Source organism: Brassica oleracea, chromosome C9, assembly GCF_000695525.1.
Source record: "Brassica oleracea var. oleracea cultivar TO1000 chromosome C9, BOL, whole genome shotgun sequence".
Lineage (NCBI taxonomy): Eukaryota > Viridiplantae > Streptophyta > Magnoliopsida > Brassicales > Brassicaceae > Brassica > Brassica oleracea.
Window position 1 is genome coordinate 33,066,139 of NC_027756.1, and position 13,574 is coordinate 33,079,712.

The 13,574-nt window shown below is 40.8% G+C and overlaps 1 protein-coding gene across 1 annotated transcript; it reads left to right on the plus strand.

Moving 5' to 3' along the window:
- Window positions 1–6,946: 6,946 nt before the first annotated feature.
- LOC106318216 (BRASSINOSTEROID INSENSITIVE 1-associated receptor kinase 1) lies at window positions 6,947–10,089 on the plus strand. Its single transcript, XM_013756100.1, has 4 exons — window positions 6,947–7,596; window positions 8,122–8,382; window positions 8,467–9,324; window positions 9,409–10,089. The coding sequence occupies exons 1-4, from the start codon at window positions 7,167–7,169 to the stop codon at window positions 9,888–9,890; spliced, it is 2,031 nt and encodes a 676-aa protein (XP_013611554.1). The 5' UTR covers window positions 6,947–7,166; the 3' UTR covers window positions 9,891–10,089.
- Window positions 10,090–13,574: the final 3,485 nt, after the last annotated feature.

Consider the following 13,574-nt stretch of genomic DNA (forward strand, 5'->3'; position numbering starts at 1 on the left):
CAGGTTTAGGTTTAGGGTGTGGTGTTAGATCTGTGTTGGTTATGGTTATGGATCACGTGGTGGTGGTTGGGGTGTTGTGTAACAAAAGATGCAGGGGGTGTGGGGTTGATGTCACCATGTTGTGCTGGTGTTTAGTTGGTTCGTGGTTAGTTTCGTCATGGTTAGTTCGGAAGAGCCGACTATTTAGGGTGTAGGGGTGGGTTAACGATTGTTTTTTCATTGTTGGTGAGCAAAGGGTTAGCGTGGTTGGAAAAGTTGTGGTTGGGATTTTATGTTAGTGGTTTGTGTGTGTACAACAAGAGGCTTATGTGTTGTTGGTCATCACGAAGTTAGGAAGATGTCAGCGAGCTTGTGGTCAGTTGCTGCGCAGTTAGTGTGTAGTTGATGCAGAAAGGTATTTTCTTAAACTGGTTTGAACCGCTTGTTTAGTGTGTAGTTGTGGTGTGTGTTTAATTATGGATGACGGGTTTGTGGTTGGTGGATGTAAAACAAGTAGCTTTAGTGGTTGTCGGAGTGGTTGGGGTCAGTGTCTGTACAGTTTTATTTTATTAGTTGCAAGGTGATTTCTTTCAAACGTTTTTGGTCCATGTTGTTTAGGGTCATGCTGTGGTTGAACGTGGTTAGGGATGTTGTGGTTTAGATTGGGTATGGAAGTTGGTTAGCATTTGTGTGTAGTAGGGGATGTTGTGGTTTAGATTGGGCTAATAACTGATGGCTGAAATGTGATTGTTTAGCCATTTGGCGGTACCTGCTCCATAGTAGATCGGTGGAATGTGTAATACAAGATTTTGGAAGGCAATAACCCATATTTTTTGAATACTATGATTGCAGCAATGCTTACAACAAGTTTATGGTGTCTGCAAACATATCCAGATCTATACCTTAGATCTGAAACACTCTAAAACCTGAAGAATCTCGCCGATGTCTTTCTTCATGTCAAGAAGCTCTTGCTTAAGTTGTAGCAGATCTTGATCCAACCTGACTTGCTTGTCTTTCAAAAGGGATAACTCTTCGGAGTTCGCTTCATCAACCCATTTGAAAAGATGACCTTGACTCGAAGATGTCTCGCAACGAAAGAACTTTCTACCTGGATTTTGTCTAGTCTTGGAAGTCAGGACAATGGTGTTAGAGCCGCAATGGCAATGCCTGGGGATCCCCTGAACCGTCTCCATGGTTTGGACTGGCTAAAGCGAGTGTTGATTTTAAGGGGAAAGTAAAGGAAGGGGAATTCCAAGTAGTGTAGGCTTCGGTTGTGTTTTAGATCTGAGATCTGCAACTAGAGGCTTCATTATAGTAGGTGAAGATATTAATATTTTTTGCTTGGATGGTCCCACGACACGAGGTGATTGTACTAAGCGCTGAGTTTCAATGTTTTTTTGGTCATGGACGCGTTCGAGTGGTTGGTGTGTTAGGGTCGATGTATTTGTTTGTATTGTGGACATGACGACGTGGTTACGAAAGTGCCCAATTGACATGGTAAAATCGATGCTCACCAATACAACCACAATGAAGCTAACCATCACAGAAGTAGATAAATTGGGAAATTATCTAACGCCACTGCATAGTTTAGTTGGTTGATACAAGGTTACATAGTAGTTTCTAGCCGGGATGAAAACAAAACAGAAAATACAAGTAGTCCGAGAACAAGGATGTCACATTAGTAGAATACATGAAAAGGTACCTTGTTAAATCCATAGAATAAAGTTAGGGAGAGAAGACTAGTAGTAAGCTGGTAAGACAATGGTTTTATACGCTTCCATTGCGTATTGTTGGCGGAACTTGTCAACCATGGCATCTGTGAGACCGCTCATGCGTGGATACGGGTCACCGAATAGATGTAGCTCCATAAACTTAGCGCAGACAGGACCGCAGTCGCCAGACCTGGTGTTTTCATAGGTGCCCGTCCTCCGTTGACATGTAAAAGGAGATAGATCACGGGAGTTGTTCTTGACCAGGTAGCGGATGAGATAGGGGAGCATCTGGAGGATGGGCCTGAGAAATCGTTGAACATCTTCCTCGTCGTATAGAGAGGGTAGCGAATCTAGTACGTCGACGTGTCCAGCCCGGAGGTCGATGGCTAACCCCACCCAGTGTCTGTCAGCCTAGATCATTGGAGTGTATATCTTTGGAAATTCTTTCATCCAGGTTTTACCAGGGAGCAGGATCAGTTTGGAAACCCGATGATCCCACCGGATTTTGTCTTTCTTAACTGCGGCTTGGAACTGGCGATCTTTAGACTGCATCAATGAGGTAAGGGTGGGAGGCATAAACGTCGCATTCTCCATCAGTAGCACATCTTTGTGATGCATGTCTAAAATGTGCATTAGCACAGCCATGTGCTGGAGGGAAAAAGATAAAGCAAACAAAGATTAAGTTAGTAATAGGTGATAGTGGGGGACGATGCTATATCAGAAACTGTGTCTGCACGTACCAGAGAGTCTGTCCACTGGGAGGGAGTAGCGAGCTGGAGGAGAAACTGGTTGCTGAAGTCGAGTTTTGAAGGTGTGACGTGGAAGCTGATATACATAGTAAAAAAAAAGAGATAGTTGATGAGTGAAAATGTAGAAGGTACGGTATGAAGAAGGTCAGTGATGTGGCGTACACTTTTTTGTTGGTTGCCATGGTTTTTGCGAAAATGTCCCATAGATCCTCCGGTGGAGGAGTGACCAGAAGGTAATGGGGGAAATCCGGGCGGTTGAGGAAAGTTTGTGCTAGGACCTTTTATGCCTCAGACGGGTGATGGTCCTTTGTTTTTCTGGCTGGCGATGAGTCACTGAGCTCGCAAACTTCCGGGACAGACGTTTGTGCCTGCAATATAAGCGGGGCAAGGATTAGAATGGGGGCATCGATTTCTAAGGTTAAGAGAGCTATTGTTAGAAACAGTACATTGAGTTCGTCCACAACCCTGCGTACTGTCTTGTCTGGTGATGAATCACTAGCTTCTCCTACTCCGTGTTCGTTGGTTGGATCCTAGAGCAATTAAAGGAGTGAGTGAGTTTAGAAAGAATGGTGGTTATAAGAAGAGGATCAATAAAGTATCAGTGAATGAGGAAGTGTCCTTTACTTGGTAGATTAAACGGCTGGTAGACCCTTTAAAACTAGCAGTTGCAGCGAAAGCATTTGGCGTGGAGTAGTGGGTAGAGAAGCCAGCGGGCTTGTTTGGGGAGCTGGTTGGTGTGGTGGTCAAACCAGGTGGTGGGGTAAATAGTGGATTAGGGGATATGGTGGGTGGGGTTGTGGCAGCAGGTGTGGGGTTAAAAAGTGGAATTGGGGAGTACAGAAGGGCTGAGGAGTCGTAGACAGGTGGGGGGTATCAGGTTAGGGTAATGTAAGACCGTGAGAAGGCGATGATTGGGATGATGGTTTGTTAAGAGCGGTAGCATCAAACTGTGGCAAAGTCCCTATTGGGGCGTATTGTTGTGAAAGGGTTCCTTGAGGGGAGAGAGCATGAGCAGGTGGGAGTGGGTGTTTTGGAGAGGTGACCGCAGTGAAAAGGGGAGATAGTTCGGTAGATGTTTTCATGGTTGGAGAATTTTGGGCGAGGGAAAATGCGGGCAGAGGAGAGTTATGGTCAGGTGCGGGTGGGTCTGATGTTGTGGTGGTAGGATGAACGTGGATGGGCGGTGCGTGGTCAAGGGGGTCGACGACTAGAGGGGTCACAGGATTGAGGGTCGTGGTTCGGAGAGTTGTGGTTAGCAGAACCGCTAGCAGGTGATGGGTGGTTATGTGTTTGATGGTTAGGAGATTGGTGGTCAGATGAGTTGTGGTCAGTAGCTAGGAGTGGGGTGGAGCGTTGGTTATGAGAGTGGTGGTTAGGAGATTGGTGGTCAGGAGATTGATGAGGATTGATTTGGTGGTAAGATGAGTTGTGGTCAGTAGCTAGGAATGGGGTGGAGCGTTGGTTATGAGAGTGGCTTAGGGGAGAGTGTGGGCCGGGAAAGTGATGTGGAGAGGATTTGTGGTCAGCAGAGGGGTGGTCCACTGATAGGTGGTCAGTAAAAACGTGGTTTTTGAAATCAATGCGTCTAGAAGCACAATGTTGGGCACGGTATTGACTCAGAATTGAAGATCCAGAACCCAAAATGCCATCAGAGACCTCGGAAACAATTAAACCTCAAAGTTTGAGAAGCAAAATTATGTAATGGTTATGTATGTTATTATACAAGTCAAATGGGTTACCTGCTTGGTCTTACGCCTCTTAGAGTTGGGAGAATCATGATGATCGTCACCGGGGAGATCATTAGTCTGTGGTGCCTGAGGTGCGCTCTTGCGACGATGCGCGACAACAAACTGTGGTAATAAAGAAGTGGCTCTGCTCCTTTTACGTTTCCGGTGTAGCTTTTGTTTAAGACGCTCGTTGGATGCTCCCAACTTGGCAACTGTGGCTTCCAAGCCGGTGATTCTGGCTGCCATCACGGTGGCATTGGCTTCCAAAGTACAGATTCTAGCTTCTAACAACTCGTTGGACGGGGCGGGAGTTGGTGTGGAGGACGCTTGCAAGCGTGTGCTACGCCTTTGATCTGTAGGTACTGAAGTTTCTTTCCCCGCTTTGTGAGGTTTGAGCGTAGACTCCTTCCTTTTCCTCGGAACAGTGTGTTTCTTGTTGACGGGTTTTTCCGGTATTGGAGTAAACATGAAAACAGGCTCCGAGCAATCTCCTCCGGGCCACATAGCTTTAGAAAAGCAGTGATTGTTGGCTATCAGCTGCTCCATGTATGTGTCACCTTATCATCTGTCTTATCTTTTGGCCATACCCCCCACCCAGTATGCGGTCCCCTAATGACCGGTATGAGTGGTGTCACCCGCAGCTGCATGGGACAGAACACACAAAGTTAGCGTGGTCAGTCAGCAAAGAAAGGAAAACAATGGGCGCTAGAGGAGCTATATACTTACAGAGGGGTTAACTTAGACTTGTAGAACTGCATCTAGTTCAATGGACGGATGGTTAGGTAGATTAGGCTCGGTAAGTTCCATTATTGTCTGGTCGTTTAAGGGAGCAGGGATCTTAGAGAGCAACATGGGTATGTTTCTTGTTTGAGCTTTAGAACAAGCATATCAACTGGGCTGTCTACGGTTTTGCCTTTCTCGAACTTAGGCGGTTTCATGCAGCGCACAGTGTGTAGGAACGATTCACGCCCCCAAGGGAATTCGAGGAAGCATCAACATCGTCCAGCATCGGAACGTACCTCAGCGTAGGGCGGAAAATCTGTTGGGAGGCGATCAAGACTCCATCAAGTATGATGATGAGAGCAAGCCAGATTCTCCTCCACTCATCCATTTGGTGGTCGTGCTCAAGCTCGTCAGCTAAGTCTGCAATGGTGATATTGTCGTACTTGCCTACTATCTTCTGCCACAACAGATCTTTGTGTGCGCCCTTCTGCTTGTTTGCATCCTTTTGGTTGTGGTCAGTTGCTTCGTAGCCGTCGGGGAATGAGCCACAATTAAGGCCGGTAATGGTCCCAAACTCTTCGAGACTGAATCTAAGAGGGTCTTTACCAAACACAGACCATAGCGTGTGTTCTTGATTGCAGCGCAACTGGCGGGAGAGAAGGCTATGTATCAGCTTACAGGAAACTGGGCACTGACGAGTTGGGAGATCAAAAAGCTTTCCGAAGGAAGATTTCCTAATCTTTGCAAACACTTCAGAACCGCGAAGAACGTGGCGAACGAAAGCTAGAATGTTCGGCCTAGAGTAGATATTCAAACGATTACGGGGAAATCTATCAGTGGCGAAAAGCCTCTCGGGGAGACGGGTATCACACGCGTTATCTGCAATTTATAAGGAAAAATTCAAAATTTTAGGGTTTGCTCCAAACCGACGGAATCAATTAGATTATATTTAGGAATAGAGAATAAGGAAAAGAAAGTGAGAATCGGGATCTAACTTCCATTAGGAGTTTGTCGGTGAACCGGGAAGCGAGTATCAAGAACTGGTGAGGTTTGTCGGTGAAACAGATAAGCGAAATCGGTGCGACGAACAAGAAAGCCAAAGGTCTAGTGAGGTTTGATTTGGACCGCAAAGTTCAAGAACTTCTGGGACGAGAAAGGAAAAGCGAGCCGTAGGATTTGGTTAAACAGATAAGCGATTTCGGAGAAGAGAATCAGAAAGTAACAAAGACAAGATTAGGGTTCATCGGGGTCACCGGGTTCATCGGGTTCATCGGGAGAAAAGGATTAGGGTTCTTGGAGATTGAGATTGATTTATAAGAACCGTGAGAATGTGAAAAGATAAGGTAAAGAGATGGTTGGTAAAAAGTAAAAGATAAGGAATTGATTTTGTTTTGGTTAACTAGATTGGTCAAGTTGGGTGGTTAACTAGATTGTCTCTAGGGTTATATTAGTAACCATAGCATAAAGGAAGTGTGAGAAAGTGTGCTGTATCACAATGTGACTTTGAGTGATATTAATAAGACAAAATGTGTCTCTGAGGGTCAAAATTTCTTTATACTTTACCATGACTGAAATGATAGTGAAAATACTAGATTGCGCAATCCCTTGATAAAATTTTCAACGACTAAGCCATCATAGATCAGTCTAACCACTAAACTATTTTTACCATTTTGATAATTTAATATTAAGTACAACAATAATTTATAAACAACTCTTGATATATATATATATATGTATATATAGTAAAATTAATGTATAGAAAGATTTTGAAATAATTTGTTTTCTAGTTAGTAATATAGTAAAGAATACAATGCCAAATAGAATTTAAATAATATTATAAACTAAAAATAAAGAGAACATGCTTGGTGAGAGGGAGAAGCTACTTGACCAATACCAATCAGCGAGAAGAAAAGATAACATGCAAACCATCTTACCATAACTAAAATCACCAACAATAAATTCTAACAGATCCAACGGTTCATATTAACTACAAAAAGATTGGACGATCACCTTTAAAACAATCTCATAGATTCTCTGAAACAGAACACAACACACAGAACACAACACTCCTTTCGATTAATCTTTTTGTCTGAATGGACAAAGCACGCGACATCTCTGTCTTTTATCTTCTCTCTCCTCCCTTAAAAACCGAGTTTCAGCAGAGAATGAGAGAGAAAGAAAAGTAAAGAAATCTGAAATCAATCTCTTTTAGCTAAGCTTTAGCTTCTGAAGCAGGTTCTCGAGCTCAAAAACAAACCCTAGTTAAAAAAACAAAAATGGCGCCGACACAAATGCTGCTGCAACTTCTTCCTCTCTTCCTCATTTTCTTCAACCGGGTCGGATCAGTACCCACCGACGAGTTACAGACACTGTTAGACATTAAAAAGATGCTAGACCCAGAAGGCAAACACCTAGTTTCATGGAGCATCAATGGAGATCTGTGCAAGGACTTCGAAGGCGTTGGCTGCGATTGGAAAGGACAAGTTTCCAACATATCTCTACAAGGGAAAGGGCTTTCCGGTAAACTCTCTCCGGCCATTGCAGAGCTTAAACACTTGACGGGTCTGTTCTTGCATTACAATGCTCTTGTCGGAGACATCCCTAGAGAACTCGGTAACTTGTCGGAGCTTACGGATCTTTACCTCAATGTTAACAATCTCTCCGGGGATATTCCTTCTCACATTGGGAAGATGGAAAGCTTGCAAGGTTAGTTTATTTTTAATCAATTCATCATTCAAGATAGATCTTGGTTTCTGTAAAGAAAACTTGTCCCAAGATTATTCAATGAAGATTTTGAAATCTGAAAATGTTAGAAGATTTTTTGTTTTATTGAATTTAATGCGTTAATGATGTGTCTTCAGACGTCCTTTTCATGTCCTTTGTTTGGGATTTAAATTTTTTTTCCTTTTTGTATCTTTACTACAAGGAAGAAAAGTCAAGAACTTTATGCTACATCAAAATATAAGAGACAAACTTTGAATTTGAACCATTGATTGCTTTCTGCCTCCTAATTAATACGGACTTGAATTGATTGTACTTTCTCTAGAATAATCTTGTTCATTTAGATATGTTGATTGAATTACTTCAAAAGTCTTTTAACTTTGGAGTTTGAATTAGTACTAGGGCCACGTTTCCTAATCTAGAACTCACTTCTCAACCTGTGTATTTGTGTGTATATGAAGTTAAGACAAAAACTGAACTTTAAAGCTTGTTTCTGGTTTTGTGGTGTAGTTTTGCAGCTGTGTTACAACAATTTGACAGGAAGCATTCCAAGGGAGATTGGTTCACTGAAGAAGCTCATTGTTCTTGCTCTTCAGTCTAACAAACTCACCGGTGCTATACCCGCCAGTTTAGGGGATTTAAACGCGTTAGAGCGGCTAGATTTGAGCTACAATCACCTCTTTGGTTCTGTGCCTGGTAAACTAGCTGTCCCTCCTCTGCTTAGAGTCCTCGATATCCGCAACAACTCTCTCTCTGGCAATGTACCTCCTGGTAATATACTGTTTCCATCAGTTTGTTAGAAACAAAAACTATGCATTTGTGTAGTATTTACTCATTTGGATTTATGTTTGACAGTACTGAAGAGATTGAATGAAGGTTTTGCTTTTGAGAACAACTTGGGGCTATGTGGAGCTGAGTTCTCGCCTTTGAAACCTTGCAATGGCACAGCTCCTGAGGAACCAAAGCCGTATAGTGCAACCGTGAAGGGGTTTCCATCGAGGGCTATACCGGAATCAGCTGATCTTCAGTTACCTTGCAATGGAACTGAATGTAGTGGTGCTCCTTCTCCAAATTCTCACCAAGGTTCAATCTTGATCGGTTTGGTTGTCTCGACCATCGCCTTGTCCGCCGTAAGCATCCTCTTGTTCACACACTACCGCAGACGCAAACAGAAGCTTTCAACTGCTTATGAGATGTCTGAAACCGGACTCAACGCCAAAGGAAGGAAGAACAATGGTTCTCCATTGGCCAGTTTTGAATATTCCAACGGTTGGGATCCGCTTTCAGACAATAGGAATCTCAGCATCTTTGATCAGGAGGTTATCCAGAGCTTTAGATTCAACCTGGAAGAGGTTGAGACCGCTACTCAGTATTTCTCGGAAGTGAATCTGCTCGGAAGAAGCAGCTTCTCGGCGACTTACAAAGGAATCTTGAGGGATGGTTCGGCTGTTGCCATCAAACGGTTTAGTAAAACAAGCTGCAGATCCGAAGAGCCGGAGTTCTTGAAAGGACTCAACATGTTGGCGTCTCTCAAACATGAAAATTTGGCGAGGCTTAGAGGCTTCTGCTGTTCAAGAGGACGTGGAGAATGCTTCCTCATCTATGATTATGCTCCCAATGGAAATCTACTGAGCTACCTTGATCTCAAAGATGGCGATACTCATGTTCTTGATTGGTCTACAAGAGTATCCATCGCCAAAGGCATCGCTAAGGGTATGTTTTTTTCTTTTTTTCCTCTCTCTCTCTGCTGTTCTTGATTTGCTTCTGTTTAATTTAATGTATGCTTTTGATTTTTAGGAATTGCTTACCTGCATTCATATAAAGGAAACAAACCGGCGTTGATTCACCAAAACATCTCAGCTGAGAAAGTCTTGATCGACCAGCGATACAGTCCCTTGCTCGCAAACTCCGGTCTACACACACTTCTCACAAACGACATCGTCTTCTCTGCAGTCAAAGACAGTGCAGCAATGGGCTATCTCGCTCCAGAATACACCACAACAGGGCGATTCACCGAGAAGTCCGATGTCTATGCTTTTGGGGTTCTTGTGTTTCAGATACTATCTGGGAAACAGGAGGTTAGGAGTCTGGTGAAGCTTGGAACTGAAGCGTGTAGGTTTCATGATTACATTGACCCAAATCTTCAGGGGAAGTTCTTTGAATACGAAGCCACGAAGCTTGCGAGAATCGCGTGGCTGTGTACTCATGAATCTCCCATTGAGAGACCCTCCGTGGAAGCTGTTGTTCATGAGCTTGGGAACTGTAGTAGCTGTCTCTGAGGAACCTAATGAGTTGTTCGAACTGTTGTGATGTACCTTTAGGAATCAAGGAAGGGTTTGGTGTTAGTCGCCTTTTCTTGTGTTTATTAGAGTTAAGAAAAGATGCTCTGCTTTTTCCCTTCTTGTTGATGATGTTTGAAACTGTTCAGTGTGTTGTTGTTTTAGCCAATTGTTTTATTAAAGGATCCTTTAAAAATCATATTTTGAATTTGGTTCTGTTTGCCACAATTAGGCTTGTCCAATATGGTAAAACCGAACCTTACCGAACCGAAATAGATAATATGGTGTGGTTTTGATATATACCATATAAACCGAATGAATATGATTTTATAAAAATCGTAGGATTTGGATATGGTTTGGTTTATAACCGATTAAACCGAATAAACCGAACAAAACCGATCAAAATTAAAAACATGTAAATATGTACATATTTTATAACGTCACATGAAAAATATATTTGTTATATAAGTTATTCTTTTGTTAATAATTATTACCATATTTTTATAGTAATAAAGAATCATAATTTGAAAAACACTTAAAATATAATTAAATAACAATTCATCGTAACTGAGGCTTTTTATTTTCTTAGTCTTCTTCTTTTAATCTTGATCAAAAAAAAAAAAAGTCTTCTTCTTTTAATCATTTTGCTTTCTTTTAGCATTGATTAAATTGAAGTAAATGTTATAAATTTGATGGATAATAACTAGAAAAAATTCTTCACAATTTTTTTTCTTATTTATAAACGAACAGAGTTTCACTCGACGAAACATGACTTTGATGAACACTGAATATGGAAGAGTGGAAACATTTTCTTTCATACTTCTCATTTTTTTTTCAAAATTTCGAGCTTTGATTTTAATTCTAGATTTGATTATTTCATTGGAAGGTATAAGCGTTTTTATTTTTTTTGTTCTTTTATTTGAAAATCTAATATATTTTTAATAAATGACAATATGACTCTAAAATTTATATAATATGATCCCAAACTAAATAATTATGTTTTGGTATAAAACCGAATAAACCGAAAACCAGCGGTATATAAACCGAACCGAACCGAAGTAAATGTGGATTTAGAATGATAGTTATATTTTACTAACCGAAATACCAAAAAACCGAAAAAACCGAACCGAAACCGGTCCGATATCCGGATTGAACACCCCTAGCCACAATAGCCAAGGGCGGTTTTATGTGAGTCCTAAATTTGTTTTAGTACTTGCGGAACGTCTCAGACAATTGGTCTCTGAATTCAGCGTGTGGAGGGTCCTTCTCAAATTCCAGTTTCGCGGAAGCAGCCTTGGAAACTTCCAATTCACCAAGATTCTTGTTTGAACCGAGAACTGTCGATAAACTAGTAAAGAGAAGAGATGAGAACTCATCGGTGGGTCGAGACAAAAACGTTTATTAGATCAGAGAGTCGTTTGATTGTGTTACAAAAGGGGAAAGAAACGATCAAAAGTAAGCCGGTGAAAGCTAGTTCGCCGGAAGGTACAAGTCGGCGAGAGTAAGATGTAAAACTCTAATTTCTAGCCGAAAGTAAGTGTGTAGTGATTTGCGGATCCCTTCCTCGCTGTCTCTTTCTTCCCTTTTATAGGCGGTCGTTCATTAACCTAACTCGTCTTGACCTCATGGGTCTTTTGTTGATTGGGCCGAGCTGTCGGGCTGCTGCCTCGAGTCGTCGAGTCGACTGCTTTCAGTCGCTCGCTTGATCGACTAAAAGTAGTCTCAAGTCGAGCCGAGCCGATCGATCGCTCGCAAGCTGTAGAGCCGAGTCTTTCCCGCACAGTCATGGGTCAGAACACCTATCATGTGGACCTTTTGGGATGGTCATGCCCATACCCTACAATTCTCATAATTTTAACTGCGATTGTATTGATTATTGTCGGCAACCACACATGATTCACTCTTCTTGATAACTTGGAATTCTGCCTTAAACTTAAACTTATCTAGCATGTCTGATTTCACCTTGGCTACCCCCGAAGGCCCTATGAACGTCAACTTCCTTCTTCTTCGGAGCGTTATCGTAGTCAAACACTATGAGGTAAGAATAATTAAAAAGTTGGCAGTCAATTCACAATAAAAAAAAGAGAGGAGCTAAATGAATAAAGATCCAGTTACTTACAACAATGCCAGCTCAGGCGATTTCATGATACTTGTCTGGAAAAGTCAAGTAATGCACTTGAGAAAAAAAAAGTCTCGTGCCGCTTTTTATTTGTTGAAAGAACTCAGCAGGAGCATCCAAATTGTTTACCAGAGGAGTATCCTCCGAGGCATACCAAACTCCACCGTGTCAAGCAGCCGGTTCTGACTTATTTCGATAGTAACTATTCAATATATTACATATTTATTTAAAATATTAAATATATAAAACTACAATACAAGTGGAAACCCTTTATTACAATGGTTTAACTAAGAGTTCATTAATGCTTCTACACCAAGAGGTCTGGGGTTCAAACTCCATAAAACGCAAATTATGCAGATTATGGAGAATAAGTTACAAGAAGTCTTCAACATCGTGCATGACGTATCATCGAACATGGATCTCATAGGGCGGCTCGGAGTGATGCAGTCAGACGTGAATTCTCATATGATGGTAGAATTGTCGGCTATAAAATCATCTATGTAATATTTGTCATCGTTGTAAAAACATAACTAATCAGACGTTAAAAAAAAACTACAATACAATAACATACCATAATGTTAAAACATTTTATCATTATTTATGTTTGGAAACCTTATAAAATATTTTATAGTAATGAAACTAATTAATTTTAATAATGTATAACTAAAATATTAAAATTATAATTTATGATTCATAATTTTATTTAAATTAAATTTACATATAGATATTATATAGCAATTTGTATGTAAGTTATTGGCTCACCCGATTTTTATTTAAAATGCTTATTTTTATAATTTAAATGTGTTTTTACTTAACAAATTGAAGATATGATCAATAGAAAGTGCTTTAATATATTTTAAAAAACCATTTCTTATAATTATATATCCTAAACTAGACAATAAAAATGATTAAATACACGGTTGTAGCTTTTGTTATAGGAGAAATAACGATTAAGGAAAGAAATAGTTTTAGTAATCATTCTTTAATTTTTTAATAAGATATACATGAGTTTTAATTTGAGAAACCGGACATTTAAATACTGAACTTACACAAATTTGCCAAAAAACATGAACTCTTCGTTAACCTACAAAAATAACAAACTTATGTTGACTGAGCAATTTTAGATATGAGTTTAGTCAACATTAATTAGTGTTAAGCGGCTGTTTATTGTTAACATCGACATAAACGTAGTCGTTTTAAAATTAAAATTTTTTCTCTTAAATCCCCAAATTGAAACCGTAAGAACACTAACCTAGTCGATTTCATCTCTCTCTCCTCTCTCTTTCTTCACATCAGAGCACGAAATCAAGTCTCCAAACATTCCCTCTCCTATTTCAAACATGAAAGAGATGAATTCGAGTAACTTTTAAAACAAGATTTTGGAAAGAGAGGTTTCCCTTCGAAGTGTATATGTGGGAGTGGAAAATATGTCTTGGACTGTCCAATTTGGTCTCTGTTCTTGGACTGTCCAATTTTGTTTTGGACTGACCGGGTCGCAAATCTCAAGCTCCAGTTCAGAACTTTCCTTTCAGAAGCAACTGGGTTTTACCATGAAATGATCTTGG

Bases quoted from the DNA above. Each gene is read 5' to 3' on its own strand.
- LOC106318216 (XM_013756100.1), top strand. From the start codon at position 7,167: ATGGCGCCGACACAAATGCTGCTGCAACTTCTTCCTCTCTTCCTCATT. The intron at 8,383-8,466 runs GTAATATACTGT...TATGTTTGACAG, and splicing joins CTCTGGCAATGTACCTCCTG to TACTGAAGAGATTGAATGAA. The intron at 9,325-9,408 runs GTATGTTTTTTT...TTTGATTTTTAG, and splicing joins CGCCAAAGGCATCGCTAAGG to GAATTGCTTACCTGCATTCA.